This window comes from Notolabrus celidotus, chromosome 2 (assembly GCF_009762535.1).
Source record: "Notolabrus celidotus isolate fNotCel1 chromosome 2, fNotCel1.pri, whole genome shotgun sequence".
NCBI classification, from domain to species: Eukaryota; Metazoa; Chordata; class Actinopteri; order Labriformes; family Labridae; genus Notolabrus; species Notolabrus celidotus.
Window position 1 is genome coordinate 18,283,670 of NC_048273.1, and position 15,762 is coordinate 18,299,431.

Consider the following 15,762-nt stretch of genomic DNA (forward strand, 5'->3'; position numbering starts at 1 on the left):
TATTTGGCTTTAACTACATTCTCACACTTGAAAACTACAGCAGGTGATAAAAGCAAAGATGATGTTCTTCCTCAGCCTCAGTTTAAAATGCATTGCTTTGCTGAGTGATTTGTGATGTTTTTTCTCTCTGTATTGTTTTTTCCACATATACAGTAAATAGATATGCTGCAGAGTCCTTTACTGTTGGTTGAGTCCTAATCTAATTGCATTTTTCCTAATTTAATTGCATTTTAAAACCCTTAGCCCCAAAGCCTTAAACATTTCTGACCGACATCTGATATCTGACAAAGTGAAATAACTTGCAAAATCTGTATGTTACGGAGCCCCTGAAGTCCTGCAAACGTGCAGATCATTCTTATTTTGTATGCACAAGTTATTATCTTATGTGCACTAGAAGATGATCTAGTGTGTACATGGTAGTTTCCTTGTGTGCATATGATAATAAGTTGTTAGGACAGTGTTTTTTACAGTGAACTTTGCAAGGGTTGTGGCTGAGAGTCAAACCAGCGACTGCTGCGACGAGGACCATAGCATCCGTACATAGGGCTTGCGCTTAAATCACATAGGTCAACTGTCAACTGCTTTTTGCCATATGTAATGAAGTAGACATAAGCATTGACTTTGGGCCTAAATATGCAGTTTATTCTGATAACAAACTAAGGTCTTCCACAGCCACTTTTTGTGGTAGTTATACACAAGATAATCACCTTATTGGACTTAAGGGGCTCAATAGATCGTCCCTCCATGATGTAGAAATTTGACAGAACTCTCTCACATGAACATAAAGTGCTGTGACAGTTATATAGTGTGAGGTTAATTCAACATGAAAATCTCAGTTTGGGGTATTGATCAAGTTTGAATAGATACATGAAGAAAGCCGTATAGGCAATATAGGAATAGGCAATATATTCTCCTGAGCTTTGCACTCTCTCAACTCAATAATCTCACCTCCCTGTGAGTGTGAGCGAAAAGTCCAAGAAAAAGATATCCTAAAGTACATTCCCACCAACCTGCAAGACGATGAATTTATATACTTTCTGTGGTGGCCCACAGTACAGTGGGTGGAGAGCGTACAACGGATTGCCTTGACAGAATAAGAGATTGTGTGGAGCAACTCCTACAGCAGTGCTCTGGTTGGTTTAGTTAATATAAGCCTCTCTGCCTCCCACAGTGTGCTCTCTCATTTTTAACTCCCCTCTTATCCTTTTTACTCTCTCTTTCTGAAAGACATACACTCACTGAACCCCTAACATACACACACACACACACACACACAAGATGTTCAGGTTCTTACGCAAGATCAAGTGTTCCTGCTTCTTATAACAACATCCAAAGATGCTGAGCTGCATGGATTGAAAATCAGAGTGCATGTTGGTTTATATGTTAGTTTGCTAAATGATTGCTCTTTGGCCACAATAATTAATTAATTGGATAAATGATTTATTAGCCATCTGTTGTATGAGGGAGAATATTTGAGTGAGTGAATGAGAAAGAGAGAGAGAGGGAGATAGGGAGAGAGAGAGAGACAGAGAGGGAGAGAGAGAGAGAGAGAGAGAGAGGGAGAGAGAGAGGGAGATAGGGAGAGAGAGAGACAGAGAGAGACAGACACAGAGGGAGAGAGAGAGGGAGAGAGAGAGAGAGAGAGAGAGAGAGAGAGAGAGACAGAGAGAGAGAGAGAGAGAGAGAGAGATCATGCCAGTGAGAAATGTAAATTCCGTACATAGAGGTGATGACTTGTTTTCACACAAACTCGTTCACTCTTACCAGGTCATAAAAGTTTATATGTAAATCTTAAACAACTGGTGAAAATGAAAATCACAATGTTGCATAATGTTATTACCAAACGTTATCTATTGATAAACTTTATCACAGACAGAGAGGGAACACTGCTTATTCTTAAAGTCAAAGGTCCAGTAAAAAGTAACATTTCTTAAAATTCAATAAGAATAACGAATCCTGCAGAGAAAAATCAACTTAAATATAGTATTCAACGGCATTTTGAGGAGAGGATTTGAATCTCAGCAGGGGCAACAGAGGAGCATGCTGAATAGATTATCTCTAACATTTTAAAAGCACAATAACACAATGTAGGAATAATAGTGAGAATAACGCCTCCGTATATAACCTTGAGCATTAACTTTTCAGCAATAAGACCCAAGTAAAATGTTTATTTGTGTGAATAAGATGAATAGCAACAGCACAGACTGAAGCAACATTTCAAGTATCTTGATAAAAGATAATTATCTGTTCATCAAGAATGATATTTTATCATATTTAATCTTACAGAAGCACAAACATTGTTGTTGTTTTTATATTGCTTCAAAGATTGAGCTGAAGGATGATCACTGCATAATTGCATAACTGTGGTAATGCTAATCTGTAATTGATTGACAGGAAGTTCCTTTGATGATGTAATTTCCTCCCCTGCTGCTCCCCTGCAGAGCTCAAAGGGGATTTTCTATAGGTCAGGGTCTCCACAGGTAGACAAACTGTATCTATCTACTGTAATTCACTCATTGACACGGTTTCTGAATTAAGGGTAAAGGTTTGATTTAATTTCAGTGTGAATTTTTTTCTGTCATTAGTCTTACTTCCTTACACGTTCTGTTCCTGATGAATCACCACACCGGACCACAAAGTACAGATCACTGAATTTCTTTCTTTGCTCCTATCATCTTTCTCCTCTGGACACTCATCCATTCAACTGAGCTGCCTCTCAGAGGTACTCGCTCCAATGATTCTCAAAATCCTTGGCTTGTAACCAGCAAGGGAGGAGAAAAAAATTGTTTCTCCAAATTAACTCTGCTTAAGAGAAAAAAAAAAGCCTTGGCAGAGAAACTGTGATGTCTGAAACAGATTTCCTTTTGCCAGCAAGACCGATAGCTGAACGTGATGCCTCTAAGAAATATCTGGAGCCAGTTTAAAAACAAACTAGCAAACTTTTTAACACTGCATCTCCTAGAGTTTTCAATTCGGCACTAGTAACAAGACTGAGAAATATAATGATATTTTTAACCCATTTCTCCCAATCCAGCACACCAATATAGGCCACAACTGGGCATGGATTCCTTAGTGGGGGCCGAGCAAATTACCCCTCCGTTTTCATGGGTCATTGGTCTACATTGGTTTGTCCAGATGGGTCAATGGAGGGCTGTTATTAGGCTCCATATAAGGCCGATACTGCATAAATGTAGCCTCCTTGGGACCAATCCATTACCCTCATTCGCTCAAACTGTATGCCTATTTCTATAGCCCATTTTTATTCCCCTGGCTTGCCCCTGTGGACCCTTACTCCTACTTAAGTCCCCAATTTTCCCCAATCATTGGTTGCTAAGTTCATCACGTACACTGGCTGCATAAAGATGGACGATGGGTCTCCACCTCTTCCAACTAGTGATACCAAAATACCACTTTCAACAGCTGTTGTTGGAGCCAGAGTCTCTCATCGTCTATCAGAGTCATGGCATTGGAAATTACATGCAAATTAAGACAAATAAGTTACTGATGAAACAACAAAGATCCCTCAGGTCAGTGCAAAACTGAAGGCAACACCGGCTGTTGTGAAAAGTTTCATGACTCTTCTATTAGTCTTTTGTATTCTTTCTCTCGTTAATACTCCTCAATAACTGTGCAGACTGTGGAAAGGTAATATATCGTAAGAATCAATTATAATGATGAAAACCGTGAATCAGAAAACGTACAATAATGTGTATTTTGATTCTAAGGTTTGACCCATGTACCATCTGTTAACATGGAAGAGGGTGAAGCGTCCTTTATGACCCATATTGCAGCCAGTCAGTAGGGGAAGTTCCAAACATTTTGGCATCACTTTTGGGGAGCTGTCATGTTGTCCATCTTTATATACAGTCGAAGCAAATGTATGAAACCTTTTTGTCCATCTTCTTTTGCAAATGCCATAAACTATGTTCACCTCTGTGCCACTGTTTAAGGGAAACAGCTAGCCGGTCTAACAACAGTCTGCCTACCAGTGACTCTTAATCTCACTAATGAGATGGAACACATCTTTAATTTTGTTTTCATTCTCTTAGCCAAGGAATTCTTTTAAACTTTTGAACTTTCCTAAAATGTCTCATCAATGTCTGAAAGGTTTCACAAAGGGTGACTAACTGTTGGCAAGGGCAAATTTTTTTTTTTCTGAGCAGTCGTACCTTACACTTGACTCTGTGAAAAGTCTCTTGAAATTACAAAGTAAGTAGTAGAAGTTCTGATGAATGCACTGCAGGATGTAGACGACAGGCTGACACACTATCAAGGGAACAAGATCTTATAACTCATCCTCTGTGTGTAGATAGCAATCAGCTTTGCACCTGCTGCTCCTGTCTGCCTGTTGAAACATGCTTCTCATTTCGAACCTAGTCTGAGGAGATTCAACATTGGAAAGTTCCTGTGCAAGTCCTCTAGCAGAGTTGTTTTAGAAAGAAATGCTAGACTGAAAACTGATTTACAATTTGGCAAGTTTAAATGAAAAACATTCACAAAAGAAAGGTTATCTGCTTGATTTTTAATTGTCGGAGACATCTCTCCCCCTTTTGATTTTCCCAACCTTCACTAATACCTAAACTCATTTCAACTTAACTTGGGTTCCACCTGACATCAGGCTTGCTTACATCTTAATGAAGCCCCTCATTTTCTCTAATCAGATACCAGACTTGACCGTATACAGGCCCTCAACATCGTCTTTGTTTCATGGCCCTCTCAGCTTCTCTGTGATAGCAAGAGAAAGAGAGAGGGGGAGGAGATAGGAGGGGTAGAGGGACGCATGCAGGGACACACAGCCTTTCAGACTGTCAATTTCCTCGACACCATCATCATTATTCACTCACTTAATTCACAATCATGGTTGAAACGCTACTTTTACTCCCAGGGTGTCACTTCAGTGTCACAAGCTACACAATCATCTTGTCCTTGTACATATTCATGCTCCTTTTTGTTTGATTCAGTAAAGCCTGTTGAGAAATGAATGTGAAGTGATTGTGCCAGCTCTCTGTCTGTTCATTTTTCTGTCACACAAAAAGCAGGTTTGTTACTACATTCCCCCATCAGACTGTAAGAAACAAATCCATGTGTGTTTGGTCTAAATGGAGAGATATTGAACTGCGAAGCAGCAGGAATAAAGCCAACGACAGCCTGACCTGGGGCGGGGTCTTCAGTCGCCAGGGTAACCGCTCAGGGGGACATGGATACCCCTGCTGTGTCGGAACTCATCAATCGATCAGACAACAGATGGAAAAGAGAGAAAGGGACATGTCTGTGTGTGTGTGTGTGTGTGTGTGTGTGTGTGTGTGTGTGTGTGTGTGTGTGTGTGTGTGTGTGTGTGTGTGTGTGTGTGTTTGACAGTTTGTATAGGTAGTTCCAACAGGTGTACCACAGCCAAACAGACAGACGGTGTTACTGGCTAAAAAGACAAGCAGCAGTGGCATGTTTGGTTGTAACACTTGAATGCACTCACACACCCTCGCACGCATGCATACCCTCACACACACACACAGAGAGAGAGAGAGAGAGAGAGAGAGAGAGAGAGAGAGAGAGAGAGAGAGAGAGAGAGAGAGAGAGAGAGAGAGAGAGAGAGAGAGAGAGAGAGAGAGAGAGAGAGAGATTGTGATTTCAGAGAGTCTGTTAAACTGAGAATATGTTCACGCCAATAACTTCTCAGATGATAATGTTTAAAAAAACACTACACCACAATTGAAGCGGCATCGACCGATTTGAAAAGATCAGGGAGAAAATACAAAGGAAAAAGTGAATGAAACAAAGAAATAAAGTACCAAAATAAGGCAACTAACTACCAAAATAAGCGAATACGTCAAGGAGGGATTCAGGAGATTTATTAACTTGTTGATTGATAAAAGTCACAGTGCTCATAGTTTTCTTGCATTTGTCTTGCTGAACATCAGGGGTGGTAATCATATTCATTACCCATACCCATTCTGAGTGGTCAAAACAATAGACTGTATAAAAAATGAACGTAGTATCCGTGACGTCACCCATCTGTTTCTGAAGAGCTGCTTTGAGGCCAATCATCATCGGCAGCCTGAGTGCTGCTGTCGAGCCACTGTGATGTAAAGAGGCGGGCTTTGAGCCTCCTAGCCAACAACTTCAGTGTTCATTTCTGTCAATCAAGTCAGCTGTGCCTCTCATTGGAAGACTAGTATCTCAATATCTTTGATTGCCGCGTTAGAAAAAAATTCACCCCCCTCACAGTGTGTGCCAATCGAGAAATGAGCTATCCAGACTACACTGGTCATTTTAGACCGGAGGTTGCCGCTTGGCCAAAAACCCTAACAATGGTGTTTAATTCTCAACAGCAAATGTGATGCTATAAACAACTTGATCAAACACATCATATCAAATCAACTTCCACATAACACCCTCACTCACACACATTAACCCTTACTTATTACACAGCTGGGTTAAGCTCTTTCTTCTGATTGGTCAGTACCTCATACCAATGGTCTGCTGTTTCTTTATAGCAGACCACTGCTTTGAAGAGCACTGTTGGTATGGATTCAGATCTAATCAAAGACGCTGGTGGACTAACTGTGACTGTATCAAACGGAAATCTGGTTAATCATAAGAAAGAATAAGAAAGAAAGAAAATACAGCGGAGATAAGCAGAAGTGAAAGAGATAGACTTCACCTTGGAGTTCTTGCTGCTCACTATACATATACAAAAAAAATGTTATATTACTTCACCAGCATAGTTAGCAGTAGTACTAGAGTTTAAAAGTCCACTTTGAAACCAAGAGGGATGAACATTAAAAGTATCTGCATCAGTTAATTTGCCTCTATCTGTGAATCAATAGATGTTTCAAAAGATTGGACTCAACTCCAATTTTCCAGCCAGGAAATCAGGTATGCACCAAGATTCTAAAAATCTAAAAACAATGCTTCCTTTTTTTTTTTCAAAACAGTATTAAACACCATAGATCATGTAAATCTTTTTCATGTAATCTGATTTTTTAAGTCACATTGAGTGGATTATCTGATTGACTTGCCAAGATTTTGAGACAGTGACCATGAAATCTCAATGTTTCCAGTTTGAGTGCAGCTGAGGGTCTTTTTTAATCAATCTCCCCAGCTTTATTTCAACTTTAAATTACCATTCAACAAACCCAGATAAAACCTGTTAGGATACATTACCGTTAAAACCTGAAGTACGTTTACGACAGATTTAGCAGGATTGCTTGTGTTCCTAATCCTGCACGAAACAGACAAAGAGTTTAAAAGTTCTCTTTTTCTTCTGTCTCTTATTTTTACCCTCATTATCTCCCTCTAAGCTAACTCTATCCCCTCTCCACTCTCTCCCATCCCCCCTCTTAGTGTCTGGCACACAGCAGTGACACAATCTCTTGGTGGGCGTCTCCCTCTGCCAACTGTTGCCAGTCTAATGGAGGCCCTGCCAGCGAATGAGACTGCCACGGTGCCAATTAGTACATACGATTACACACAGAGGCATCCTTCTCATTTCCTCTCCTCTCTTTTCTTTACTTTATTTCACTTCTATCAATGTTTCCATGTTTTTAGCCACATACTCGGTCTCTTTTCACAACTTCAGCAGTGCTAACAGGCTGCCGAAGCGTGTGTGTTGGCCCGAGAAACCCCCCCAGTCCCTCTGTTTGAATTGCAGTCAAAACAGTTCTTATCTACAATAACAGCCTTTAAAGAAATAGCAAGCACCATCTGCTTTTTCATCCCGCCCTCCCACTCAATCTCTCTCAGTAACACAGGCTATCTTGTAAAAAAAACAGAGGCAGCTTGCTGAGGTAATCATGGCCTCCAGCATTGACACCGTGAGCAAATGGTTCCATGATTACACATGTTCACAAATAATGATGAGTGAGCCAGGGGGATCCGCTGTGGAAAGGTTCACAGGCTTTGTAGTCTGAGGTAACATACTCTACAATTCTGTTAAATTAGGGTCGCTGCCTGTATGACTCAAACTGAGAGGTAGAAACTCATAGTCAGCCAGCTAAGTGCAATGCTTTGAGCTGAATCAACACCTCAGACACAGTGAAAACAAAATGGATAATAATACGCTTCACAGATAAAAGGTTAACTTCCAGGTCATGGGACAGGATCAGAAAAGATCAGGTTTAACTACAGACTGAATAAAAAGATGAAAAATGTTGGAGGTCTGGCTGCAGTATGTAATAAAGCCTGCCTTCTTTCAAAAGAATTTCACACATCCAATCATATCCATCGTTTTAGTTAGTCCTCTTCATGCTGATACATGACTGTGTTTATTTTTCTGAGAAGTTCAGTTTCAATTAGTTTTTTCACTCTAAAAATAGTGTAGAACGCAGTCATTGACATTTCTGTTGACAAATGTGGCTCCCACTGTGCTGCGTGCACCAGATTAGCTGTGCAGAGGAGGAACAGTGAGAGAAGCGTAACCAACACTTCATTCATGGAAATATTTGAACCTTTCCCAACAGAGATCAAAAAAGCTGTTAAGCTGCAGACTGTAGGGACCTGAGGGATCTATGCTGTTCTGTCTGTAAGTTAGATGTGTTTGGTTTGTTGAAGGGGATAAACAAACAATACCTAGACTCCAACTTCCTACTGCACTGAGCCTGGCCCCATAAATGCTGCCATCACAATGTGTCAGCAGCCGTCAGGAGGAATCTCTGCATCTCTTTTGTACCACAGGAGGAGGTGGAGACATGTCATCTATTTTTATAGTCAATGAGTTTCACTACTAATGACTGGTGAGAAAGTGTTGTTGACAATATTTAAGCATTTATATTTTAAGACTACTTACTGTAGCCTGAAGGGACAAGGTGCATGTATTCAGCCAAAATCCCTAATTGATTGGAACCCCATCTGGGTAAATGATCAAAAGTGAGAAACCCAAAACTGTATTTTGGTCTTAAGTGCATGTAAGCAAAAACTGACAATAAAGTTTATAACTTAATAGCGAGTGCTGACGCCTTTTTATTTACCGTTTTTTTTCAAATCATATTTGAGTCGATCTAATCTCAATAACTTTTTAGGGCATGTTTTGTCAGGTCCTATGTAATTGTTGTACATATTGGTCAAAAGCTTTACAACACCTTAAGTTTCTTACATCTTCTCTGACCAACATTTTCAAGGGTTTGCACCTTATATTCATCATATTGCACACTCAGAATACGAAGGAATGTGAGTGTGAAGAGACAGTTTTAACATATTGAATTTTTACTTTTGTTCCTTCTGTTTACTAATACACAACAATAATGTTTCCTTGTAGTGTAGTGGGTGTAAATATATCTTTACAGTACTTAACAAAACATCATAGTGTTTAACACTTCGGGATTCCGACTGATAACTGCTTATGAAAGTGGATGACAAAAACAAACGTTTCTTGATTATTTTTGCTGATAATCTTTTCATTGCATTTTTTTGTATGCACAGTGTGTATGAGGTTTGGGGTCTGATGAGTACTTGTAACACAGTGTGTGACCCCTCCTGTCTTCACCGGCCTCTTAATTACTGACTGATAGACAGCACGGGTGACTTGTCTAATATTATTGGCAGTTCTCTTAATCTTCTTTCACTCTGTAATAAGGTTGCCAACCTCGGGTGATTGCCTGTAGGTGAGTGAATGAGCTTATGTGAATGAGTATGTGTGTGTTGAATATTGTGTGTATGTGTGTTTCAGACAAAGAGAGAGAGAATGAGACGGAGCCAGAACATTTTCATTAATTTATCTTTGCTGTGGCCAGAATGATAATTTAGAGAGGAATCTATCTGCATCTCACTTCATCATTCTGAATATTAATAAAATGAGACCTAGAAGGCTTTTTAATCCAGATCGAGCACGTCTCCTCCCTTAATCAAAACCAGCAGTGTATATTCGACGTGTGCACAAAAATGAATGCCTGTGTTTGTATGTAGTTTTGGATGTAAATCGAAAGATACCTCCTTTTCTACTCAGACAATCCTTCAGCAATTAGTATAACTGAATTGTGGTGCAAATAAATAACTGTGAAAAATGTATTTGGATTGCATTTATCTCAGCATGTGAAATGTCTTCAACCTCATTGATACTGACACCAGGAAAAGAGGACACTAACACATAAATATGTACCTCCTGTGTTATATACAGAGATCACTGAGAGATAGTCTGATTACAGTATCTGTCAGTCATGACAGACCTTGTTTCCATTTTCTCTCTGCCCCCACTCCAGCAGGTGAGATTACAGGAATCCATTAACACGATTCTGTCTCGCTGTGTTTTAATTAAGCTTCTAATTTTGGTAGTTTAGGAAAACACAGTGGGGTTGAGTGTCCTCAACCATCAGCAGGTTCAGAAGGCAGGAAGCTGTCACCCTAACATTTTCTTAAAGTGTTTGTTAACCTTCCCCTCCTCCTATTTTCTCCTCTGACCTCAAATCCTTCCTCTCTCCAACAGCGGGTGGAGTATCGTTAAGAAGCCCGAGCCAGGCTTATCAATTATTGAACAACCAGAATGATGTAGAATTCTCTAAGAACCCTGTCTGCCACCCTTTGTACTTCTGGGCTGTGAATTGATTAATATTTCATTTGTGTGTGTGTGAGATGCGTTAAGGTTAATCTGCTGTCTCATCAAGCTCTTCTTTTGAAACCATAAACATTTCTTCTCTGTGCTCTGAGAGTGAGAAACAACCTCTCCTGAGAAGGTAACTGCTGTAAAATGCCCTTTAATGTAACACCAAACCTTTCCAATGAACAGAGCAGACCAACAGGTATAGGTTAGCTCCTCCTCTGGGTCTTCACCTGGCTCTTAACTGGTGTACTGTATGTTTGCAGAGTGAGGTGATGCTCTACAGGCTACAACCACCTCATAATCCACAGCTACTTGCATTACAATTTGAGCTTCTGTGGTTTTGCGTATCCAGCATGATGCTTAGGTAGAAACAGGTGCTGGTAAAAAAGGCTTTTCATTACCCAATGCAACATGGGTACCTTTAACCTGTCTGAGCCCCAAGAAATCCCAATAAACATTTTTTAAATCTAATTTTTAACTCCATAACTAACCATTCAAATCAAGATGTAGTCCATTGGTGTTCTTTAATTCTCACAGATCATAGTTCAATGAGGATAACTGCCTAGAATTAGTGTTAATACTTTTTTTAATGTACATAAGACAGCCCTAAATATAAATACAATAGTTTTACATGACAGATTTTTGTTTATTTTATTTTACCTTTTTTTTTTTTAATGAAGTGATGTTGATAGATTAACACGACACTTCTTCTGTCACATGCCGCCCAGATTTTCATGCTGCATTTAGCTGGTTTGGAAGGCACATATTGCCTAAAATAGACTTTTAAAAAGGGTCAATTTTACCCGCAACATAACAGGAGGGTTAAGTAGGTGAAGAAATTCTATTCACCATGCTCACCATATTGATATGACTATTTATTGTGCAACTGGAAATTTCATGGAATATTTTCTACTAAAGTTAAAGTTTATTTCACCTAAGAGGCACAATTTTGGCTAAAAGAGATAGTTTTTCAAGTGGGGTTGTATGAGTTACTTGTCACTAGTAAGGCCATAACGGATGTTGGTCAGCTCAGCCTCTTTGATGAGAAACTCCTGGGGGAGCAGAGCAGATGGGGCCAGGTCTGCCACGTAATTTAGCTTATTTTGAGAGACTCTGACCCAAGCACTCATCGTGTAAGTGTAAGCACTCTGCTGAGGAAAATAAAAAATGAAAAAAAACACATTGAAATGAATGGCCCTGGATCCCTTTCCCTTTAGCAATACTGTATATTAAAGAAAATGGGGGAAAAAAACAAGTACAAGGATATAAAAACTCAGTGCAAACTAAGAAGCTACAATGAAGCAAACTGCTTGTCAAGCTTGAGAAACCAACCAGTCAGTGACTAAGAAGCCTCAAAGACGAGCAAAATGTTTTAAAAAAAAACAGCAAATCTCACAGGATTACTGTTTTAAATTGAAAAGGATGTTTATTCTATTTCACACATCTTCATCCATATCCACCACACATGCAAATACGCACACGCATACACTCATAACCACAAACACACACACACATACACAGTTTAACTCACCCACTGAGGACCACAATAAAGTCCATGACGTTCCATCCATTCCTGAGGTAGGAGCCTTTATGAAATACAAAGCCCAGAGCGATTATCTTTATCCCAGCCTCAAAACAGAACATCCCGATGAAGTAGGGCTCTGTCTTCTCCTGAAGAGGTAAAGACAGAGATAATCAAAGTCATAATTACACTGAAGTGCTGGTGTCATGTCTGGGTTTTCCGAGGATCGATCAGCTCCATCAGAGATAGTTTACACTTAATTTTTCATTTTAACACATTAACAGAAAATGGTAAACAAAAGTTGTGCGTTCAATTATTTCCATGAATGAATTTCTCACCAGCCTCTTGGACATGGGCGTTTTGTCCTCTCCAGGAAGGTGTTGCTCCAGAGCCAAGACGATGCAATTAGCGATGATGGTGGTCAGGATCATGTACTCAAACGGAGTGGGAGGCTGAAGTTAAGGAACTTTTGATTGACATAATGTGGAGTTTCTGGTATATTTGGTAGTTTGAGGCACACAGGGCTGGTAGCATCCCATATATTTGCCATAATAAACCAAATACATATCAATCAGTCTTTCAGCTGGCGCTTAGCTTGACCTGTGATGCTGAAGCCACTCAAGGTTTAAATCTTTTTAAACAGGACACCCAGGTGTGGAAAAGCTTTCTAAAAGCTTCTATATTAGGAAAGTGTTCATTAGGGACATTTTAAGAAGTGGATTAGCTGAGCTATTGCGTATGTGGATTTAACAAACTCTGAGGGGCGGCTCCAAACTGAGATGGACAAATTCTCTGAGTGTTGCAGGGAGACTTGCACAGACCTCTTTATCTCAGAAACTAAAGAGCTGCTCAAAGTCTTCTGCCTTCCACAGTTGTCTATCCCAACACTGGAAGTCAACAGCCAGTCTACCAACAGAGCTGAGGTGTACAAATACCTTGAAACCAAAAGCAAGATCAAACTCAAATTCAAAGCTAACAGTGAAATCATCTTCTCCAAATGTCAACAATGTCTCTTCAGGAAACTCTGTTTAATACAAGTCCCCTATTGGCTTTAGAGGCCCTTGGTTGAACCCACTGTAACTTAAGGCACAGTCTGGTGCTTTTCGACTAACATACACTTCAACTCCCTCAACAAAATGGTTAAAGCAGTACAACCATTGAACTGGACCCAGAACTCCTGAGTAGCATCTAGAGCTGAAATAGGGCTGTAGCAATATAACGGTATTGACAATCACCACTTTTTATCCTTTTATAATAAAAATATTGTTATTGTGCTAAAACTAACAAACTGTAATACTGTGTTACTAATTGGTTCGTAGGAGGCAAATTTTCCTCAAACTACAGAATCAATTGTTTTCCGTTTCTCCTCATCTATGTGAATGTTTGTCGTCAATGGCCTCTGAAAACCTCTGACCTGTTGCCTCCAGGCCTGGCTCTGCTCATTATGACAGTTTGTTGATATAGTTACATGAAATACAATCTGGTGTCAACACAGAGTGTTGTATTCTGAAAATCAACCAGATTATTTAATGTTCTCTGGTGTCAAACTTGAACTGCACTGTGCTGAAACAAAAAATAGAAGTCATTTGTATCTGATGCAGAGGCATTGGGATTGGTGGAGCTGGTACAGAGCATATATGCACTGGATCAGTGGAACCATACACATTGCTCTTCAACGACAGCTCACTGTAGTCAGAGTTGGACTAAACACAGAACTGGTGGAAGTTCCCCTGTGACACCCCACACACTGAGATACAAATCCCTCCTTTGCAGGACAAAACGTGCCATGTCTAACTTTGTGCCAACTTCTATCTGACTCATTAACACTTCGGCTAGTCTGAAGGCTTGACTGACCTCCTGATACTCACTTTCTCTACAAATACAGCATACAGTTGAACTGAAAAGCAATATCAGTTGAGCATTATGTTGAAACCCCCTACTATACTTGCAGTACGTACTGATTTGGCCAAATTCAGTATGCACTGTAGTAAGTGGTATGTGAAAAAGACCAAAATCTGCAGTATGCCAAAACTCCCCGGATGTCTACTGATTTGGGAAAATCTCTCAGTATGCATCAGACCAGTCTGCCTTGTGTACTGTTTCCCATAATGCACAGCGCTCGTTCGGATTTTCCTTTCTCTTCTTTTTTTTGACGGTGGCACTCCGTTTTTAGGTGCTGTGAAAATTATTAAATTCCATATAAACCACTTCCTAACTTTTTAAATCATAAGTGATGCTAAAGAAGCAGTTTCTCTATCAGCTTGGCCGTTGTTTACTTCCACTTTCTGAAACCGGAAATCCAGTGACGTCTGGCCAAGCATACTGTATCACAGATCGAACAGAACATTCATACTACATACTAAATTCAAACACAGTATGTACTATTAGTAGGTAGTATGTAGCAGGCCGTTTCGAAAACAGCCACAGTTTCAGTATGAAAACTTACAAGCTGTACCTGAACTGCAACAGATGCGACACACACAACTGAAACACAAAAACACACCGAGGCACCTGGAGGCTTTTGGAGGAGGAATGAGTCGGTGGGCCTGAGACATGACCCTATAAACAGGGTCACTCTTACTACAAGCTTCACTGCCTGCTCCATTGGTTGTGGGTTTAACTCGAGCCTCTCTGGGGTTGAGCTATAAGCCGGCAGTGCGCTCTGTATCTAATGCTGTGCGTGGGCTGTCCCCTTTTCTCCTAGTTATATGGAGAAGATGTAGGAAGCGAGAGAGCTGAAATGTGCAGAGTGGAGACAGGGAGGAAGGAGGCAGAGATAACAGAGACAGAGTGACACAGGAGAAAGTGATAAGGAGGATGAAGAAGATGACGATGGTGGTTGTATAGGGAGCTTGCAGAGCCGATAGGTGAGGAGGAGGCAATGGGGCTGCATAAGACTGACAGCGGACTGATCGATGATGTGCTGGCAGGTGCACCCAGCAGGGTTACTCAGGGACATGTGAGCGGTGAGAAGCTAAATAAAATAAATAAACAGAGCAAACACATTTTACTCCTACAAGCCAGCAGGGATTCTGACTTAAACCACATCTGTTTGCAGATTGACTCAGAGGTTTCTTTAAAAGCTTAACACTGAGGCCTTCAAAAAACAAACAATAATGAGTGTGAAAACAAAACAGTAATAAGTGGTCCAGCTGCACAATATCTATCTGAAGCTTAGAGGGAGTGTTCAAGATTTGTTTTGGCCCAGTCAACAAATGAAGTTTAACTCTGATTCACTTTTGGCATCACTGGGAGATCACAGCACCATCCAGTCGCCACACCCTGCATTCCCTCAAACACACAACAAACAGGAGAAGGAAGTGGAGGAGATGTACGGAGAGAGAGGGAGAGGGAGAGAGAGAGAGAGAGAGAGAGAGAGAGGGAGGGAGGTAAAGGAAGGGGAGAAAAAATAGAGAAAATGAAGATAGAGAGACAGAGGTATCCACGGCAACAGGCTTCTCCTCCAGCCAAAAGTCAATGATACACGACGGTTAGTAATAAACACACACACAAACACACAGACATACACACTGAAGCTCCAGCTCAGTGCTGTTTATCAAGCTAATTTTAACCACTGCCTGAGAGAGCCATAAAAGGTTAGTACCAGCATACAAATGATACCCTATTTTTAAAGACATCATGAAGAAAAATGTTTGAGTTCTGGTCCTATTTGAATGAAAAAGAGAAAAATAATACATTCCTAACCATTTTT

At 40.3% G+C, this 15,762-nt stretch overlaps 1 protein-coding gene across 1 annotated transcript in view; it reads right to left on the reverse strand.

Moving 5' to 3' along the window:
* LOC117829929 (voltage-dependent R-type calcium channel subunit alpha-1E) overlaps nt 1–15,762 on the reverse strand; it is a 115,067-nt gene that overhangs the window by 52,497 nt on the left and 46,808 nt on the right. Inside the window, exons 5-6 of the mRNA XM_034707749.1 lie at nt 12,389–12,494; nt 12,060–12,199 (exon numbers count right to left, since the gene is read on the reverse strand). Coding sequence (XP_034563640.1) covers nt 12,060–12,199; nt 12,389–12,494 — 246 coding nt within the window. The remainder of the gene's footprint in view (nt 1–12,059; nt 12,200–12,388; nt 12,495–15,762) is intronic.